Source organism: Tasmannia lanceolata, unplaced genomic scaffold (assembly GCF_043159265.1).
Source record: "Tasmannia lanceolata isolate RefF3 unplaced genomic scaffold, GAP_Taslan_0.1 ptg000018l, whole genome shotgun sequence".
Classification (NCBI taxonomy): domain Eukaryota; kingdom Viridiplantae; phylum Streptophyta; class Magnoliopsida; order Canellales; family Winteraceae; genus Tasmannia; species Tasmannia lanceolata.
In genome coordinates this window covers 21,274,804-21,290,355 of record NW_027518695.1, presented here as the reverse complement: position 1 = coordinate 21,290,355, position 15,552 = coordinate 21,274,804, and the positions used below count along the sequence as shown (strand labels likewise).

Here is a 15,552-nt window from a genome sequence, read left to right as displayed (position 1 = left end):
GCTCTATCATAGATAAGGTGTGTACCAAAAATCAGCTCCATATGATCATCCTAACCCATCCATTTGTTGAGGACAAAATGGACAGACCGCAAATCTGCCCATTTTTGCCCTCCACTTTTGGAGGGGTTAGGATGATTCAATGGAGCTAATTTTTAGTACACACCCTATCTATGATAGGACCTTGCAAATGAATGCTTTGGATCACTACAAAAAATGTGGGACCCATGTGATTGGGGCACTCGAGCGTACCATAAGCTTGGTACGCTCGAGCGTACAATCCTTTTCCTCATATTATATATACACATATATATTATATATATAATTTTATAAGTTATAACTCTAAATCCCTTACAGGTTATTTAATTATTTAATTTGAATCAATTGATTGTACGAGATAGGTCCAAAAAAGACCAAAATATGTAGGATTTTGGGGCCCAATTGGCCCATTAATGAGTTCGGTAAGGCTCACGGTAAGGCTCACGGTAAGGCTTGTGAGCCTGACCGAGCCGAGCCCGAGCTCATGTGTTGAGCTTAACGAGCCGAGCCAAGCCGAGTTGGGCCAAGCTCTGCTCGTTTACACCCCTACTCACAAGCCCTTTAAATACTAAAATACAAGGAAGTGGAGCGGAATTATCAAATCATTAGAGTGCTGATATCATTTCTGGTAGTTTATTTGGGCGGAAATTAGTGTAATTTCGGCCCTAAATTATTTACGAGAAAAAAGACAAGCTGAATTGGTGTGATTATTAAAAAATGGTAGTGCCATAATTTTGATGATTCAACATCGGATCACCGTTCTTTTGGCCCCACCAAATGAACGGTGTGGATTTAGCATACTTTGTCTGAGGTAGTGAGAGAGAAAAACTGTTTTCCCAACACACAAAAAGAAGAAAAAGAAAGCACAGAAAAACAACGTTTCCATTTCCGTGTTCTTCTCTGAAAATTTTCCCTCTCTCTCGTCAAATCTGTTGATAAATCCACTCCTCCTCAAGAAAAATGGCGATGATGCAGACGGGAGTTTCTACATCTAAAGTTCTTATTCTCGTTGGAGCAGGTAATTTTTCTCTATATAGATTTATGAAGTTTCTTTGATTTAATTCCTTTTTATTGGATTGGAACTTTAGCTTTATTGATAAACTTATATTGCGAATGCCAGTGAAATTTCACAAGCTGTATCTTCGTTGATTTGAACCTAATTTAGGAAGCTAAAGAGGAAAACCCACAAAACCCTAATTTCAAATTCGATTAAATGATTTTGAAAAATATCTAGTGTTTTGTTAATTTCTCTGATGAATTGAACCAAGTTTGAAAATTATTGAACAGTTGAAAGCTGCTAAAGAAGCTCATGTAAACCCTAATTCCAAATAGGAGAGGAAATTCTATGAATTAAGTAAGGTATGAATGTTAGAGACAGAAAATCTGTACAGCTCGATTCAAACATGCAAAATCACTGGGAAAAAAAGATGGACAACAGTTGACATCTTATAAGCCACTGTGTGGATGCGACCATGGTTTTAAATTTTGGCCGAAACATTTCGTTTAGGTAGAAATCCACTTGGATTCTGAAAAATACAAGATTTCTTCCGAAATTTCGAGATTCCATTCATGTTTCGATTGAAATATGCGAAACATGCAACTTTCCAGATAAAAAAAACAAAGACATTCTAGAGAAGAACCACAGGATTCCTCTAAGATATTTCTAAAAAATTTCATACCGTAACCGAAGTTTAAAATCTTGGATGTGACCACTAAAGCGATTACAAGGAAAGCATAATCTAGTGTTGTAATGATGAAATGGGGAGTTAAAATTTTGTCACTATCTTCAATTCGATGTTGTGTGCCAGAAATGTGACATTTTGGAGAGTTTTCCTTCCAATTTTATATGTTTTTTTAGATTGATTTAATACTGGATTTTGTGAGCAGATTCTAATTTCGTACACAACATATTGAGCTGATGATTCTCTGTTGCAACTTAAAAAAATTACAAATAATTATTCTTAAGGCTTACGGTTGTATTCTCTCCCCTTCGACATTTATTATGTCATTTAAAGTGCTGATTTGAAGTCTGTTATACACAACTTGAGTTGAATGTTTAATGTACGGCGCTGATGATGGTTCTCTCTAATCCAATATTATGAGTTATCGGCAGCTGCTTGGGAGCCTTGTGTATTTGATTGTTTTTCTCCTGTTTTTCCTCAAGTCGTGCATGTTGTCAATCGGTTTGGCTTAGTACCTAGGAATGTTCATATGGCAGCAGTATGGTGAGCTATTTTGTGGAATTGCCTCTGGTTCGTTATTGCCCACTTCCTCATCTCTTACCCCACTGTTTATCCTGATGTTTGCTGGAATGGGTGTCCCGTTGATCACTCACTTATCACTAGTTTCTGCCTTCTTGTTGGTAATCCTTGATTTAACGGGATAAGAAACACGATACAATTGCTACATCCAACTTTGTGGCAGAATGTCAAGCCATTGATACTACCACAGAGATAGTTTGACTGTGATGGTTGCTCTGATATCGTGAGAAACATTTGCAGTGGCTAACTTGTTCTATTTTCAAGCAATAGAAGTGTGACTAAGATTACCATCAGTATCTTCTCCTCTCTCAGGAGAATATATAATACAAAGATCTCTCATTGTCGGTTACATGAAATCTCACTTATTTCTTCGACACAATATTGAGTTTGATAGTGTTAAAAAAGATTCATTCTTCCATTAAATGATATTTTTTTTTTGTATACTTACATGTAACCTTATTTTATTCTATTTACCCTTTTCCATGTTCGTAAGGGCATAATATTCTCTTGTATATATATTTCTTTGTGATTTTATGTGTTTACTATAGTTTAAGCCTTGAGCTGATGGCTAGAGATTTCTCTCTGCATAAGTTCTTGAAGTGTGTGTGTCTCAGAGCAAACCCATCATCTACGTCAAGGTGATGGAAAGAAAGATTGTAGGTCCGAGCATCTATATTTCCTAACAGTAATACCTTATAACTTCTTTTTTTCAAATAAGTCATTTTTAGATCACATTAATATCCTGTCTCCTCATTCGTATGGGGAGCTAGTCTCATTTTTGTAGAATACTGTTTATTTTTGTTGGCAATAAATTATGTTGAAGGAAAATGATGCAAAGTTTTGTACTTTTGGTGGATTCTTAATTTCTTAGTGCTTTACTTGCATCAATCACCCATCGACTATAGATGAGACTCATGAGAGTACAAAGTGGCACAATGGGTAAATATTAAGCTCATCTCGTAGTCTAGTATACATTCAAAGGTATTGGAGTTTGGATGAAAGCATTTCAAACCATTCCGTGTTGAATATGTTGAGTGGTAGCCATTGTATTGCTAAAATAGACCCTCCTCTGCTGCTATTGGTTTCTGAAAATGCATGCCTTCATGAGACTTGGAGGAAGAAATGTTCATATCCTTACCTCCAAGTGTGGAAGCTAGTGGAAATTTTCATAACTGTTATGAGGTTGTAAGGATGAAGGGGAGGTTCGTAAGGATTTTGTTTTGTATATAAGAATAATGAGAGGTCTCATTAATCGACCATGCCATTCTGATAACACTTTTGTCAGGGCAGGCTGTTTATTCGATTTACATGACCCTTGCAGAATTCAGTTTGGTGCAATGTATCTGATTATTGTGAACATGTACGAGTATGAGTATTGTATCATGTTAGACACAACACTTGGGCCTCCACAAATATCCGGGTATAATATCCCGACTAAGCTTTTTAGGGTGAAAGTGAACTGATCAAGGAACCTTTTATCATAAACAAAGACCAACACTGATATTTTAAAGCATTTACCAAGGCACTTGGCAAGGATAAATATGAACTCATCTTAAGAAATGATGATATGATGTATCTACATTCTAGCTTGAATAGGCATTTTAAAGGCTGAATTTGTTCTGACATATCTATTTATTTATGTAATGTTGTCTTCTTTCTAGTTAGTATATCTTTGTCACATGCATGTAGAGGTATTAGAGAGGTATTGGTCACCCCAAATAATTGATATATAACCAGAAGGGGTTGCGAGAAGTTTGTACGACACCTTTCATAGTAATTTTATATATTTCAATTTTCAGATGTACAATACTGTCTTCTTCTTCTTCTTCTTTTTGAATGGAAAACACTCTAGTTCTTGGTAACTGAAATTTTATGCAGAATGACTATTACTCATACTTGTAACTTCTTTGATGCTGGGGTTTCCTTGTTTCTATCTTCCTGGAATATTTGGAATATTTATAATATAGTCCCCTGTAATTTTGTTGCAAAATCAGTGCAGAGGCTTTCCATTTGAATGAAATATATTTGGTGCCTTGATGTCCTTGGCAAGAAGTGCTGTAATATATATGCATGCATTTAATCATTTTTCTTTTTGTATCTTACTTTTCCTAATTGGTGACATTAAATGGTATACGTACTGGTACTCACAGCTAGGCTTGTTTTATTTGCTGTTGTTTAGGTTTGACCAGTTCTGTTATCTTGAGGAATGGTCGTCTGTCTGAGATCATCTCCGAAGTCCAGGTAATCAATTGTTTGATCTCATGAACACCCCATGCACATACATGTAAGATTAAGAATTTTTGGCCCTCACAGGAAAAATGGAACTTCCTTGAGGGCATTTCTGGCTAACTGAGTGAACTTGGTCTCAAGAGACTTTTTCCTTTATTAATAATGCCTCTCATCTTGCTAAAGTTACATGAATTGAAAATATGTATGAGTTGTTAAATATTGATGAATTGTTACCAAGCTTAAATATTTATGAACTGCATCCAAGTTTATACATAACAACAGTCACAATCTTGACAAAATTCTTAACAGTTAGCGTTTTGTGGACGATAAACAACTTGTGCATTGGTCAGGAATAAGTCAATACAGGAAAACACTTCCAAACAAGGTTTTAAATTTCGGTGGAAATCTTGTAAAATCATGGTTGGAAATTTTGGGTGGAAATTTTGGATTCGGAAATTTGGGTAAGATATCAAAAATTCAAAATTTAGAAAATCAGGGAAATTTGGGAAATTTTGGCATTTCGGCCTAAATTTGGTAATTTTCCGAATACCAAAAAATTTAATGTCAGAGTTGACCGAAACCGAAAAATTTCAGCTGAAATTCCGAATTTCAGCCGAAATTTAAAACCATGCCTCCAAAACCGAAACGCTTCCGTTACTGTGGCAACCGAAACCGAAGTTTAAAATCTTGCCATGAACGAAACTGCTGATTAGTTCCCAAAGGAGGGACTGGAAAAAGATTCAGTTGAGACTGGCACCCAGTCACTTGCAGCCGTTGATGGGTGATAATACGAATCCCAGTGGTGAGGTATTAGACATTGTGTAGAGTGGGGCAGATAATCTAATTATTTTTTTTTCTGCACCATTTGTGCTTTCGGCAGTATCTATTGTAGGTTATAGTAGAGGTAGTAGGCAGGATTATGGGCATGGTTTTTTGTGGAAATCCAATGATATGGATTCTACAAGATGCTTGGCTGCACATGGGACTAATAGGACAGATCAATGGAAAAGGATGGTTTCAATGGGTTCTGAGATGGGAAGTTTGCATAGTTGATCCCATAGATGCAGGAAACGCCTAGGGTAGGTGGGAAACGCGTTTCCGAAACGGGCACGAAACGCTTTTTAGAAAATGGTGAAATGCCTTAAAATCACGTTTCCAAGAAATGGGAAACACGTTTTATTTCCATGGAAACGGGTTTCTTGGAATTTTAAGACTTTTAAAGGGTATATTTAAACCCCCTTTAGTTTACTGTGGCCAACCCTATCTAGTTTAAAGAGGAGAGTCATAAATACACTAAAGAGGGATGTCCTTATAAAAATATGGGGCGGATATATTAGCAACAAAAGGGCCTAAAGAAACCCTAAGTCCCGATACTCCCTCTCTCTCTCTCTCTCTCTCTCTCTCTCTCTCTCTCTCTCTCTCTCTCTCTCTCTCTCTCGGTGCAGCGGCGGGCCTCTCTCCGGAGTCCGTCAATCGGTACCTCTCTCTCTCTGTCTTCTTCTTCTTCCTCTTACTCTTCTTCATTTTCTTTTCTCTTTCTTCATTTTCTTTTGGGCAGTGATATTCCACCACGCCTCCGGAACGGTTTCTGTGAGAATGGATATCTCCTCCTCCCAAACAGTTTCTGTGAGAATGGTTCACTGCTTGAGGATAAATTCACCCCTTTAAGGCCCTGTTCGTTTGAGATTGTGATAGCTGATTGTATGCCCCCAGCCCTAGCTGATTATTTGACTCAAAATTAATGTAATTTTGACTCCAATAATAGCCTGGGGGCTCACAATCGGTGGTCATAATCTCAAAAGAACAGGGCCTGGGGGGGGTGGTGGGGGGTGGAAATATTATTCGCCTTAAGAAACTGATTTCTAAATCATCCCTAAAATTTACTTTTATTAATCGTCTTAGTTATCATTTTCAAAATGACAATTTTACGCTTATTTTACTGTTTTAAATTTTAACTTTTGTTTTTTAACTTGCACCCAGACCTTCCATCTAGTACTGTAATATTTCTCCAAATTTTTTTAACTTGTACCCAATCCTTTTTTTAACTTGTACCCAGGGTCCCAAACCTTAAATTTTGCACTTAAGGCCCTGTCTGTTTTGGATTGTGAGTCCCAAAGTGTATTGGATTCAAATTTACGTAATTTTGAGTCCAATAATCAGTGCAAAATTTGGGTCTTAATAAAAAAACAGGGCCTTAATAAAGGATTCATTAATACTTTTCAGTTTATTGCAACTTTTCAATAAAGGATTATTTTCTGATTGTAAGTTTGCGACTAATTGTATTTGTGCCAGTGTGGGCTGCAAACTGATTATTGGATTCCAAAATTAGTTTATTGCAACTGATTGTGGGCCCTTTTCTTTGAAATTGAATCTTTCAACTTCTTCCATACTTTTAGGGATGGAGAATGAATTCGATGAGGTTGATGCCTAGTTTAGGGGTGGTGATGGAGATGAACCGCATGAGGTTGATGCCTAGTTTGTACCCCGGTACCTGACTAATTGCGAAAACCATCTCTTCCCAATACGACGACCTCAATACATTGAATGGAATTCCATTCCCCGTCAAGAACCTCACAACCTTATAATCTACCTCTTCCTGCTCTTGTATTTTGAAGGCTTTTGGAAGAGGGCCTGCAATACCCCTTGATGTAGAGGATTTATCTGTCATAAGAGTGGGCCTGTCAAGGCGTGACCTCTTCAACTTAAGTGCTCCTTATGCATTCTCAAACCTCTCTACTTGTCTTCTCACCTTGGCCTGTAGTTTTCTATCGTTTTTAGCAACACTGCAGTAACTGATTCCAACTTTTTGGCCTTTCGGAGCACCCATTAGATGGGCATGTACACGGGTGTAGGATACATTGTATATATGTTGACAATGTCGACATTTAAAGGCAATTGATCCACCATGGCCCCTTCCACATTTTCTCCCTTTAACAACATGTCTCCATAAAGGCCCCTTTGCCCCTGGAAGAAGATTTCCATCTTCATCATAAAAATATCATCAACCGTCCCATCTTCATTGTCATAATATTCATGATTTTCATCTTCCCATATATATTCATTATATTCACTAGTATCACCATCATAATCATTTAAATTTCCATACGGTTCATCTCCATCTCCACCCCTAAACTAGGCATCAACCTCATCAAATTCATTCTCCATCCCTAAAAGTATGGGAGAAGTTGAAAGATTCAATTTCAAAGAAAAGGGCCCACAATCAGTTGCAATAAACTAATTTTGGAATCCAATAATCAGTTTGGAGCCCACAATGGCACAAATACAATTAGTTGCTAACTTACAATAAGGTGATAAACTGAAATGAAAATCAGAAAAGAATCCTTTATTGAAAAGTTGCAATAAACTGAAAAGTCTTAAAATTCCAAGAAGCATTTCGTACCCGTTTCACATATGATTTAAGGTGTTTCACAAACGTTTCACATATGATTTAAGGTGTTTCACAGGCATTTCACCATTTTCCGAAAAGCGTTTCGTACCCGTTTCGGAGTTTCTTTTGGCCCTTCTGTTGCTAATATATCCGCCCCATATCTTTATAAGGATAGCCCTCTTTAGTGTATTTAGGACTCTCCTCTTTACACTTAGATAGGGCTGTCCATAGTAAACTAAAGGGGGTTTAAATATAAGCTTTAAAAGTCTTAAAATTCCAAGAAACGCGTTTCACAAACGTTTCACATATGATTTTAAGGCATTTCACCATTTTCCAAAAAGCGTTTCGTACCCATTTCGGAAACGCGTTTCCCACCTACCCTAGGTGTTTCCTGCATCTATGGTTGGGATCAGCCAATTTGCAGCGACACCAATGGGAACACTTGTAAACAGTTCCTCATCAATCTCAAAGTCTTCCTCCAATCCTAAGTCAGATCCCTCAGCACCCTGAGATATGTTCTCTGATTCAGCAATAGTAGTTTCTTCATAGAATTCAGCAAAAAATATATAGTAGTTTCTTCATCAATTTCTGCAAGAACCGAGAAATGATTTACTTTTGGGATGGATAGTCTGAGATTGGCCTTGGTTCCCATACTGATTTTTTTTGTTGACTGGGATCCAGTCTTATGTAACAGATTTGGTAGTCTTCAATTGGAGTGTGTTTCTTGAACAGGCATAGGAAGAATGGCTCAAATCTAAAATCCAAGCAGTGGGTGCGGGCAAGGTTCTGAAAATGAAAATCGCAATCGAATCTTAAATCGTAACAGGGTTCAAATCGTATCGAATTATAAATCGGATCGTCAATCGTAAGATTTTTTCAGATTTACATATAAAAATGAGGAAAATATTAAAAAAATATAAAATATATAAAATAAGAATAAAATGTGTAATTATCTATTTTTCATTCAAAACTATTAAATTATTAAATATAAAATTCCATGATTAATAATCCAAACTTGGGGCTGGTATTGGTAGAAGTAGGAAGGAGGAGGAGGAGAAGCGGCTGATATTTAGTAGAAGTAGGAAGGATGAGGAGGAGGAGAAGGAAAGAAGAGGAGAAAAAGGAGAAGGAAGGAGGAGATGAATATAATTAGGGTTAAGGATGAGTTAGGATGGCCATTCAAAAAAATAAAAAAAGAATAGAGTTAGGGTTTTCTTTACTTCTTTTTAGGTTATAAGTTGAGGGGGGGTTCATTTACAATTTATTTCTAATCGTAAAGGGTCCACCACAAAAAATAAGCGAACAGAAAAGAGTCATAAAAAATTGTAAAAATGTACTTGAATCGTAAGGGTTCTATGAAAATAATTCTTCCTTCCGATTTGAATCGGTCAACCCTTGATTCTTCATTCAATTTTAACATGGGGTGCAGGCATTAGGCTTCCAGTCATATTCAGCTTGTTGTTGATGGTTCCCCAAGAGTATTGATGTCAATTTTATCCAGCAAAGAGGAACCTACATTCACTTTCACACATGCGTGAGCAACAGAGAGTTTTGATTTCTCTGCTGCGGTTTGAGAATCTGTGTAGGGAGGAGTTCCGAGAGCACTATCAACCCTAATGAGAGCCTTTGGGGTCCAGAACTTAACATGAAGATCGGGACGACATTTCCACTCGTGGATTGAAGATACCCGAATCATTTCCAGCGAGATATCCGAAGACCATTTTTCGAGGAAAAGAGTTCCCCTGATCCAGTTATTAATACTCGAAGATTGTGTTGGGTGCTTACATCCTCACATTTGGTTCTTGATGGTAGTAGGGATCTGTATAAAAAAGAAGAAAATGTTTATGCTTTTTTGTTAAGTACTTTTGTAATTGAATTTGGTATGTATTCCTTAATTCACAGCAGGATGTGCATTTATGAATGTTGGGTGATGTTAACTTCATTGCTTTTTGTTCGACATCAATGGAATGATCAGATTGCAATTATGAATTTGGCTACATATGAAGACAGCTTGCTTTAAATGGAGAGTCTGTATTAAAATGGAGTGGCTCTTTTTCTTTCAGGAATTATTGAAGGGTTTGAATGGAATTGAGGTCTCATCAAACAACTTTGATAGCTCACATTTGGCAGCTCAGGTATTACAATTCTGGTTCTCTGGGCTGTTGTTTGAAGTTAGCCATAGTTTTTCCTCATAAAGATTTGAAATCAATAGGTAAATATTTAATTTACTTATACTCTTTTTGGCTCCTTTCTTCATTTTTTGTATGTGTTGTTCTCTATCTATTGGACAATATCCGTTTCACCCACAAACTTGCACATTGATATTGAACCATTTGCTTATATTTGTGGGTTTCTTTGTTTCTTTTCCTCTTTTAATTGTTATGAAATATCCTCAACATTGAATAGTCCAACTGCTAGCCACAGCTTTTCGCTGGGGCTGCTCCTTAGTCGTTGACCTCCTTTGGTTCTTGGCCGTAGCACTTCTCTTGCGTGCGCAGGTTCCCCTAGCTCTGTTCATGGATCCATTCTAAGACTCCAAATTTGACTATTCTTCTCGTTAACGCTCTTACTCCTTCTTCTAGCTTATCCACCTGCTTTTAGCCCTTACACCTATTCCTCAAGTTCGAGCTCTTACTCATTCAGATAGAATCTTAGCCCCTGAGGGTCTTTTGCTCGGGCTTTTTTGCTTATGAAAACAGCTACCACCCAACATATACTTAGGTATGTAGTGTTAGTGCATATCCTTGGAAATTCCATGTTTGGGAGACAGTTGAGATTTGAATAAGGTTTCAGGTTTTGGTTTCTATATGCATTTCGGTCGTGATGGAAATGGAAACATGTCGGTTTCGGATGGAAATTTTGGTGAAATTTCTGTAAAATTAAGGAAACATTAAAACATATGTTTATAAAAAATGTAGTCTTTTATATGGATTAAAAAAGGAATCATATAAAATACATGGTGTCAATGAGTTAATGGATTTGCATAGTGGCATAGAAGTCCCCTTTAGTTATATTTTATTTGTGGCTAATGAGATAGTCAAACAGTCTTGGTAATAAAGTGTTTAAACCGCCTTCATGTGTTCTTGCCTGTATTCCCTTTGGCCATAAGATATTGTCATGTCTGTGTGCGTGCATGTTTTAAAATTTTAATTACGTATGTATATAATGTGCATGTATGATATAGTTAATTCTTTTTCCTAGGTAAATTTATCCTAGTAACAGGTTTTGTTTTACTCATCTTGAAGGTGATATTTCTGTGGTTACTTAAGATTTGTTTGTTGCTCGCAGATTCGGCATTTAGCGCAAGAGGTCAGGGATTTGACATTATCTAGGCCGGTCACCATATTCAATGGAAATTCTTCTTCCAGTGGTATGGACTCATTTTGTTTGGTTTAGGCATTTGGGCATCAACTATTTTCATTGAAAATATTTCAGATTATCATATCTTTCATTCAAAATCTAGTTTAGCTTTGGATTTAGAAGAAATAAAATCATGATTGATATAGGATATTTCCCTGCAAGAATATCATCCATCTCATGGGCCAAGCTTACCGGATTATTTATCTCCAATTTTAAATCTCAACCTGTGTCGATCGATCATTTGTAGAATGTAACGACTGTAAATGATGCCACTTCCCAACTTTGAATAATGACTGTAAAATAGTTGGGAACGGCAGATCTTTTTGTTGGAATTTAGAGTTTTGCTTTCTTTTAAACAATAAAACCAGAGGCTTGTTTCAGGATGGAATTTGAAATCCAGTCTTTTCAATGGTCTTACTTGATACTGTTTGTGCACTACTATCTATGTTTCTTTTGAATTATGTTAAAGTATAAAAGATAAATAACGCCTTTCTCCAACAGCTTAAGCTTCTGGAGAAGTTGGTTAGTTAACATGGTATCAGAGCCAAAGGTCTCGAGTTCAAACCTCCCGGATAGCAAAAATCCACATGCGATGGTCGGCCCAAAGTGGGACCACATGTGCCATGTGTTTGCCAAGTGGGCCACACGTGCGGGGGAGTGTTAAAGTATAAAAGATAAATAACGCCTTTCTCCAACAGCTTAAGCTTCTGGAGAAGTTTGTTAGTTAACAAATTACTTGATGCAGAGTCCCAATTCCATGATCTTCAGATACCTTGTGTGTTAGAAAGCCACCAACATGCCAATATTAGTAATTACTAATTAATGTAAATGAATTGGTCGGCAAGCGTGTTAATTTGCATGACCTTGCTTTTGATCTTTGCTTGACTTTCTTGCTTCTGTGTATGCATCTCTGTGCCTCATGACTGAAGATATTTTCTGTATTACTGACTTCCATTTAATCTGCATGGCAATTAAATATGCTTATGGGTTCTCATTTATCCAGGAAATTTTGCCTCTTACATGGTGCCAGCTGCTGCACTTGGAGCAATGGGTTATTGCTATATGTGGTGGAAGGCAAGATTCTACATGTTAAACCAACAAAGCCTATATATTCTGTTCCACATTGTGTTTCAAGGGTGCAAATAATTGCATTTGTTTTTATAACTGTTTGCTAGTGTTCTGTTCATTTATTCAATTTCTTGACTCGACTACTTCACATATAATGGCTAATCATGTTATTTTTTTTCCGAAATGGTATTAATCTCCCCTTGTAAGGGCAATTATACCTATTGCTTTTGACTGACAGAAGTTTCTACTTTTTGATTGATTCCAGACTGCAACAATGTTCTGTATTTAGGGTTTCAGATTTGTAGCATATTCTTATAGTGGTTCTGGCCTGAAGTTAATAATTTGATTGCAATTTGAATGTGTATTTATCATTTTTATTTCATTCAGGGCTGGTCCTTTTCTGATATTATGTTTGTCACAAAGCATAATATGGCCAATGCTGTTGCAAATGTGTCCAAGCAATTGGAGCTAGTATCTGCGGCTTTGACTGTATGTTTTAGGAACAATTTATAACTTATTAAGTAATCCATCTTTATACATTATGAACTTATCGTATTTCATTCTTTTCAGTACACTTGATAGTGTTTTGCTACTTACTTTCCAGTCAGCAAAAAGACATTTGTCTCAACGGCTTGAAAACTTGGATGGAAAGGTGGATGAGCAGAAGGCAATCTCGAAGGTTATCATGAATGAGGTAGGTGAAGGGATATATTTTTTCTGTTATGGACTTGTGACCAAGTGATGATGCTTGGTCAAGCTATGTTAATGTAAAGCATGTTATGTTTATCTATTGGCAATTCTTTATGGTAATTTATTCAGGTAAGCGAGGTGAAGTCAGATCTATTTCAAATTGGATTTGATATCGAAACAATTCAAAAAATGATATCGGGACTGGTAAGTTAATTATAGAATCTGTACTTCATGTCTGGAATGCTTATCTCAGTAGGCCAATAGGACGAGTTTTACTAATATTGCAATTATTGTTTCACTGTACAGGATGGAAAAATCGAACTTCTTGAAAACAAACAGGTTATATATCTGTAGTCATCACAAATACTAGCTTGCCATATATATGTTTACTTCACGAAAGATTTATCAAGGGATTGATTATATGTTTACATTGTACAGGATTTTGCTAACGCAGGTGTCTGGTATCTGTGCCAAATTGCTGGAGGGGTTAATGATGGAGCCAATGCTAAGCCTTTTCAGGTCTCATATTAATGTTTATTTTTTCTTAATACGACAATTCTGCGTTTTGGCATGGGTTGCATGGCTTAATTACTTTGATTTAACACTGCAGCTTGTAGTTCTAGTTGCAGACTTGCTTAAATCATAGTCACGACTCATTTGTAAATCTGGATATTCAACCTGGCCCACGATATTACACCCAAACTGCTCTCTCTCCCAAAAATTTAACTCTTAAGTTGCACGGTTCAGTCTAGATGCATTCAAGATTTGTGAGAAATTGAAATTCCCATTGATTCCATCCATTTATTGAAAATGGAGTGAAGAATAAAGGAGAGAATAGTTTTCCTGAGGGGAAGAGGAGTTCTTGGTCATTCCTCACTCCATGAAATTATGTTATCTATAAGACTCCCACATAATTACAAGCCAAACTACTCAGTAGTGATAAGCTGAGGCACTTGACTGATGAATTAAAGTGCATGCTTGAGAGAGTTTTTCTTCTTCAGACAGGCCTTTGGTGAGAACGCCAGTACCCTGTTCATTGGCTGGAGCATAGAGAAGCTGTATCTGACCATCTTCAACTTATCTTATAAAACAATAGTCTATCTTGATATGTCCTTCCATTTGTAAACAGAATTGGAACTGATCTGAACCATGCTTCTCTAGGTTGTAGCTGAAGAGGCACGCTGTTTAGTTATTTTGCAATTTATACTGCTATATTGTTTTACCATACAGTTGCATCCCTAGTGTAGTAGAAATTTATAGTGGCAAAATATATTCTGGTCTAACAAAATCTCAACTCAACTCAACTAAGCTTTTGTCCCAAACTAGTTGGTGTCGGCACAGGTCTAACAAAATATTGCATTAATTTGTTACATTTGTGTAAAAGCTGCTATGAGGTTTCCTTGAAGTTGAAGGGACAAGGATTTCACTAAACGCCATTCTAAATGAATCTCTCTTCTTTCAAGTATTTAGTGTCGATATAATTTTCTTTAATGTGACAGGATTTCAGCACTAAACTTCCACTAGACCATTCGAAGGCAATCTTTTCAGAGGAGAAAACACTGAAGGTACTTTGATTTTACTTTCTTATGTACTTTTCTTTATCTTATATGTTCGCATATTTTATATTTCAGGGGCTCCAATTCATTGCTGATAGTATCGAGTCAGGAGAGGTAGAAAAATCAAAGATTAGCACACTATTACAGAATGATTTCCCAGATAAACCCACCAAAACCAGTTCAACGACAAAAACTAGAATACACAGGTCATTTGCAAGTGGGATATCTTTAACAAACATCTTCTGATTAGCATATATTCAATAAAACTTTTGATTTTATCAATGAGCTGGTTTCTATTTGGCTCAGTGATTACACTTGGTACAACACTTAGATTGATTGTATTGGTTTGGGTTGGCGCAACTCGAAGGGTGGCCCGAATTCGTTATTTTTTCCTCAGATGTAATGCTGACCGTTGATTTCTGGTGATGATATGTGGATCATGTACCGATGGCAATTATAGTCCTTGATTTTTTGTATGAACACAGTCAATTGTTGTAAAAACAATATTGTTTTAGGTTTTTCCAATGTAAAATACATTCAATATATCAATACTACATCTTGTGACTAGTTTATACTAGAAATACCAGGTGATTTCAGGTGGGATTTTTCAAGAAGTGAAAGGAATGGTGGTTGTCTGCAAATAGTGTCTGACGGATCCACTTATGTCCAAGTCTTGTCTAGGGGTGTCAATGAACCCAGACGGTCCGATGGATCATCCAAATCCGAACTCAAGCAGACGACTAGGATTCATGGACACACATGGGATCCGAATTTTTTCCGATCGGATCTGGATCCGGACAACTAACAAAGACCCTTGGGACAGTCCTAAATCTGATTTATTTTTTTATAATTATGTATTATTCAACAGTATTTTAGTAAAAATAAAACATGCAATTTTTTCAACAATTACTCCTCTTTCTTCTCTAACCATTGATCCGAAATCCATAACCCAATGTAGGTAGGT

At 36.7% G+C, this 15,552-nt stretch overlaps 1 protein-coding gene across 1 annotated transcript; it reads left to right on the top strand.

Moving 5' to 3' along the window:
* Positions 1-862: 862 nt before the first annotated feature.
* LOC143851431 (golgin family A protein (DUF1664)) lies at positions 863-15,169 on the top strand. The gene is made up of 12 exons (XM_077360859.1): positions 863-1,054; positions 4,477-4,538; positions 9,978-10,049; positions 11,203-11,284; positions 12,278-12,348; positions 12,730-12,831; positions 12,947-13,036; positions 13,162-13,236; positions 13,339-13,371; positions 13,471-13,551; positions 14,532-14,597; positions 14,664-15,169. Exons 1-12 carry the CDS (start codon positions 997-999, stop codon positions 14,832-14,834), a joined length of 963 nt encoding a protein of 320 aa, XP_077216974.1. The 5' UTR covers positions 863-996; the 3' UTR covers positions 14,835-15,169.
* The last annotated feature ends 383 nt before the right edge of the window (positions 15,170-15,552 follow it).

Bases quoted from the DNA above. Each gene is read 5' to 3' on its own strand.
- LOC143851431 (XM_077360859.1), top strand. From the start codon at position 997: ATGGCGATGATGCAGACGGGAGTTTCTACATCTAAAGTTCTTATTCTC. The intron at 13,372-13,470 runs GTTATATATCTG...TACATTGTACAG, and splicing joins AACTTCTTGAAAACAAACAG to GATTTTGCTAACGCAGGTGT. The intron at 14,598-14,663 runs GTACTTTGATTT...TTTATATTTCAG, and splicing joins CAGAGGAGAAAACACTGAAG to GGGCTCCAATTCATTGCTGA.